The 5,627-nt window shown below is 40.5% G+C and overlaps 1 protein-coding gene across 1 annotated transcript; it reads left to right on the top strand.

Annotated features, from left to right (window-relative positions):
* The first annotated feature begins 3,107 nt into the window (after window positions 1–3,107).
* Window positions 3,108–4,155, top strand: LOC138159806 (isoaspartyl peptidase/L-asparaginase-like). The gene has a single exon (XM_069086109.1). It carries the CDS (start codon window positions 3,108–3,110, stop codon window positions 4,149–4,151), a length of 1,044 nt encoding a protein of 347 aa, XP_068942210.1. The 3' UTR covers window positions 4,152–4,155.
* Window positions 4,156–5,627: the final 1,472 nt, after the last annotated feature.

Genomic DNA, 5,627 nt, shown 5'->3' with positions numbered 1-5,627 from the left:
TGTTGTTTTCCAGTCCCTCCAAGAGCAGGAATAAATTCTAGTAACCAGAATGTTTTGATTCTGTGCTTTAAAGAGAATCTAGGCTAGCTATTAACCGGCGGCCTGTGATTAGTTAGAGAGCCCATTTCAATGTTTGAAAAGTGCTTTGAAGAAGGACAATTCAAGTGCCCAGTCAATACTGCCCCATTCTGATTGTCCACTGATGCACGGGAGGATTTGTTAGACCTAAGAATGGCTGGAAGATTTGTCTATGTTGCCTATGACTGGGAAGACAATTTCCCTCCAGTGGCTCAAATCCCATTTATTATCCTTTAATTTCAGAGGGTTGCTTCCCCTTCCCCCTCCTTTGTCTCCCCATGTCTACACTTCCCACACAATTCAGTCTTGAAAGTAGAATGGGGATTGCTGAACAGTCTCAGTGTTTGAAATTCTTGGCTATTGAGAGATAAGCAAAAAATAATGAGAACAAAAAGAAACTGAGCTAAGTGAGTCTGAGTAAACAATCTTGGTTTCTCCTGGATTACTATTGATAAGGAAATCTATCTTCTTCAAGAGAGAGAGCTGGGAGCTGTGCATGGGGAATGTAGTATACATTATTCGATGGTTGCTATGATGGTGGAGTTTACTAAAAACACAAAACCTCTCTCTTTAAAAAAGAAAAGAAAAGGAAGGGCTGGATGGAAGCCAGAGGAGGAGGGGCTTAAGGGGAAATGACTAATGTGGGAAAAAAAGATTTCTTTTTGTTGGTTTTTAAATAAGGAAGAGTTTTCCCTCAAATACAGTCCAAGCAATTCCTAATTTCAGGGACCGAGGACAGGTTACAGAGGGTGATGCCTCTTTTTTCGAGTTAGCACTTTATGATTCACCATGTAAGAGATACGTCATTCAGGCCTAACCCCAATCCTGTGAGTAAAGTTCTATGAGCCAAGCAAATTAGATAATGTTTGCAAACCTTTTTGCAAACGTTAAAATGTTACATAAATATCTGCTGTTATTAACAGAGCAGGGATTATTATCCTCATTTTACATATGGGGAAACTGAGACAAAGAGAGGTTCAGTGACTTATCTTTCCATAACTAGTAAGCATGGGAGGCAGGATCTGAACCAGTCAGCTCTTTATTCACTCTGTTTATGTTGCCATCAATAAAGGGAAATTACAAAGGGACCATTTCTGGATTTTTTGCTGGGGGTCACAGGATTTAAACTAATGCGGCTGCTAAGCTTGAAACAGTATCATAAGATCATAGATTTTTTGCTAACCACCATGTTGAAGAGAAAGAAGCCTCATGATCTGCTGCAGTTGCAACAATGGAGCTGAGGAAACGTTCAAAAGTCCCTAGCCTCAATGTCTTTCTCTTGGTTTGACTTCTCTTTAGCAAATTTCTTCCTGCTATACGGTGTCTGATGAAAGATAGGGCTATTTGGGGAGAGAGCTCTAGCCATCCTCCTGCCTGAGTTTAACATGTGAATGTGAGTCTTGGTTCTTTGTCTGTGTTGTCATTTGTTTTTTGATTTATTACTTTGTGAGTTTTGAAAAGTCAGAGGAACAAGCCATCAAGTTCAGGAGTCCAGGTGTCCAGGTGATGTTGAGTTTTGTAGAGGGTTTCAAGGAACAAGGAGTGACCTCTGGCACCCAGCTCAACTAATATTTGAGACAAGGACTCACCTAACAGCAATGTTGCATTTGGACATGAAACTGTTAAAACAAACATTATGTAAAAACTGCTCTAAGTCTAAGTCCAGTCTTCTCAGAGACCAAGGTGGAATAAGACAGAGTATGCCCCTGAAGTACTGGGTGGAAATGTTTATGTTTTTGTTTTTGTTATATCTTCAATAAATAGTTTGGGGATAATTCCCCAGGATGAACAGTTTGGAGCAGATTTCTTCCTTTGGAATATAAAAATGAGTGTACTTGACAAAGGTTCTTTCTGCTCTTGGAACTGAACACCAGAATCCAGAAAAAGGAAATTGGTTGAGGTGGAAGATTTGTCCCTGCCTCTCCCACCAAGCCGGGAGCAACAATGAAAATTTATGAGTGAAGCACTTGGAAAGTCTAAGAGGAGAAACCCTAGACCTCTTAGTTTCTGGCCATCTTCTACTTTTATGTTTATTTTCTTTTTTTTTTTTAATGTTTTGGTTTATATTGGACATTTGTTATCTTCAGAGCATATATCTTTTATTTTTTTTAAGCAATCAGGGTTAAGTAACTTGCTCAAGGTTACACAGCCAGTTATTTCTGGGTATGGTGCTGAGTATCTGTGCCTGGTTTCCACACCGGAGCCGGTGCTCTTACTCGCTGAGCCACCTGGCCGCCCCTTTATGTTTATTTTCTAAGCAAAGTTTAGAAACTAGAACTCTGACTCTCCTTGTCCAAGATATGCATCATCCAGGGCATTAAATGATAATGCAGAGGAATGAGAGAGTATTAGACCTGTGTTGGCAAGCAGCCTGGGAATGGACTTTCTCAGCCTTGGGGGTTCTCTCATGGTTAATCTCATATCTTAGAGCTGCCAGTGGAGAGCCTGGGCACAAGTGCTGTAAAGAGAAAGATTTCCTGATGTAACTTTTTAGAGAAAGAAGAATATGGTCTTTTAGTTCTCATGTGGAGTTCTGCTTAGAGACCAAAGGCAGCTCCCAGCAGTTTTTGTCTGATAGTAAGTTCTTGGTCTTGTTTTTGTTTTTTAGAGGGGGGAAGGTAGGGCAATTGAGGTTAAGTGACTTGCCCAAGGTCACAAGGCTAGTAAGTGTTAAGTGTCTGAGGCCCGACTTGAAGTCATGTCCCCCTGACTCCAAGGCCGGTATTCTGAATCTGTACCACCTAGCCACCCCCAGATAGTGAGTTCTTGTTAAAAACAAAACAAAACAGGCCTCTACCGTAACAACTCCTCGGGGGCGCTGCAGCCTTTTTCCCGGGTGCAGAAGGCTGACACTGGACCAATAACTGCCCTTGACCCGCCCCATTATGACTCCGATCCCCGCCGGCGCTTGCCAGCTCGTGTGCGGGCAGGCGCAAAAACGGTTTTCATCTCGCGGCTGCGGCGGGCGCTCACATTCCTGGCAGGACGCTTGAGATGGAATACAGGCCCTGTAAACTATCACCTTCAAGATGACTGACATACAGTGCTCCTCCCATTCGGGCTATTCAGACCATCGCTCCTACGCCTCTTCTAAGTCTTCCCAATGCGTCACGCGTCATATTCAGCCTGTTATTGTGGTTCACGGCGGAGGAGCTGGCTCCATCTGTAAAGAACGCTCCGAAAGAGTGCAAGATGGTGTCACCAAAGCCGCTCTGATTGGCTACAACATCCTCAAGGAAGGTGGAAGTGCCCTTGACGCTGTTGAAGGAGCAGTGATGGCCCTGGAGGATGACCCCGAATTCAATGCAGGTAATGGATCTGTCTTGAATGAAGATGGTCAAATTGAAATGGATGCCAGTATAATGGATGGGAAAAATCTGTCCTCCGGAGCCGTCTCTTCACTTAGAGGCATCGCAAACCCCATTAAAGTTGCTCGTCTGGTTATGGAAAAGACAAATCACTCCTTCCTGACTGATCGAGGTGCGGCATGTTTTGCTAAGAACATGGGGATCCCTACTATTCCTGTAGAAAAATTGATAACGGAACGAAACGTAAAGCGTCTGAAAAAAGAAAAACTTGAAAAAACGAATTTCCTAATGGATATGGACAAGAACACTGGAACAGTAGGTGCTGTGGCCCTTGACAGAAATGGAAACCTGGCCTACGCAACGTCAACGGGGGGCATCATTAATAAGATGGTTGGCCGTGTAGGGGACTCACCCTGTGTCGGTTGTGGGGGCTATGCTGATAATGAGGTCGGGGCTGTTTCTACTACTGGGCATGGAGAGAGCATAATAAAGGTGAATCTCGCCAGACTGGTTATCTTCCACATGCAGCAAGGAAAGAATCCCCAAGAGGCTGCTGACGCTGCCTTGCGTTACATGAAGACGAAGGTCAAAGGTTTAGGCGGAGTCATTGTGATTGATAAAACAGGGGAATGGGCCGCACGGTGGACCTCGGTTTCCATGCCCTGGGCCTCGGCAAAGGAGGACAAGCTTCAGTGTGGAATCGTCCCTGAGACGGTACAAATAATCGATATCGGCAAAAACAAAAACCCTAACCCATGTATCTGACCGCCAGGGCAAGTGGAAGAGAGACAATGAATAAAGTGGGCTAGTCTCCAGCCTAGGCAACCTTAACATTATGGAGAATTTTTACCTTACTCTCTTAGCTCAACATTTGGAGAAATCATGCACCCTGTCACACTTGGTTTGTTTCCTCGATCAAAACACATTCTAAAATTTTCTGTATTGGCCCACTACGAAATAAAGATCAAAACAAGACTTGCTTCAAGACATGAGGACCTTGAATAAAAAGCAAAACAAAACAAAAAGCTTTGATCTTTGAGTTTATCAAATACTGAATTACTGTGGTTATTTACTACTGTGTATTGTGTATCTAATCAATTCCACTGATCTACCACCCTGTTTCTTAGCCAGAACCAGATTTTGATCATTACCACTTTATAACACAGTTTGAGATCTGGTACAACTAGGCTACCTTCCTTCACATTTTCCCTTGATTCCCTTGATATCCTTGAACTTTTGTTCCTCCAGATAGATTTTGTTACTATTTTCTCTCAGCTCCATAAAATGTTTTGGCACTGAATAAGTAAATTAATTTAGGTAGAATTGTTATTTTTATTATTTTGGCCCAGTCTACCCAAGAACAATTAATATTTTTCCAATTGTTTAGATATGATTTGTAATTATATTCATACAATTCCTGGTTTTATCTTGGCAGGTAGACTTCCAAGTATTTTATATTGTCTACAATTATTTTAAATGGAATTTCTCTTCTATCTCTTACTGCTGAACTTCTACAAATCCTGATGACTTATGTGGGTTTATCTTCTACCACACAATTTTGCTAAAGTTCTTAATAATTTCAACTAGTTTTTTAGTTGATTATCTAGGATTCACTAAGTATACCATCATATCATCTGCAAAAAGTGATCTTTTTATAGTTTGTTCTCCATTGCCTATTATAATTCCTTCAATTACCTTTTCTTCTCTTACTATTATAGCTAGCATTTCTAGTACAATATTAAATAATAGTGGTGATAATGGGCATCCTTCTTTTACTTCTGATTTTATTGGGACAGCTTCTAATTGTTCCTGGTGATTTTTTTCCTTAGGGACCTCATTTAGGGCTTGTTCAATTTCTTTTTCTAATATAGAATTATTTAAGTATTCTATTTCCTCTTCTGTTAATCTTGACAATTTATATTTTTGTTAACATGCATCCACTTTACTTAGATCGTTAAATTTATTTGTAATAACTGGGCAAAATATCTCCGAAAATTGCTTTAACTTCTTCTTCACTGGTGGTGAATTCACTCTTCTTATTTTTTATACTGGTAATTTTGTTTTCTTCTTTCTCTCTTTTTTTAAAACAATTTAACCAATCGCTTAGCTATTTTATTGTGGTTGTTTTTTTTTTTTTCATAAAACCAGCTTCTAGTTTTATTTATTAGTTCAATGGTTTTCATACTTTAAGTTTTTTTTTTAATCTCTCCTTTTATTTTTAGGATTTCCAATTTGGTGCTT

The sequence above is a fragment of the Petaurus breviceps genome, unplaced genomic scaffold (assembly GCF_028583685.1).
Source record: "Petaurus breviceps papuanus isolate PSGF00001 unplaced genomic scaffold, PetGlider_PUasm1.0 178, whole genome shotgun sequence".
Classification (NCBI taxonomy): domain Eukaryota; kingdom Metazoa; phylum Chordata; class Mammalia; order Diprotodontia; family Petauridae; genus Petaurus; species Petaurus breviceps.
This window is presented reverse-complemented; position numbering and strand designations above follow the sequence as displayed.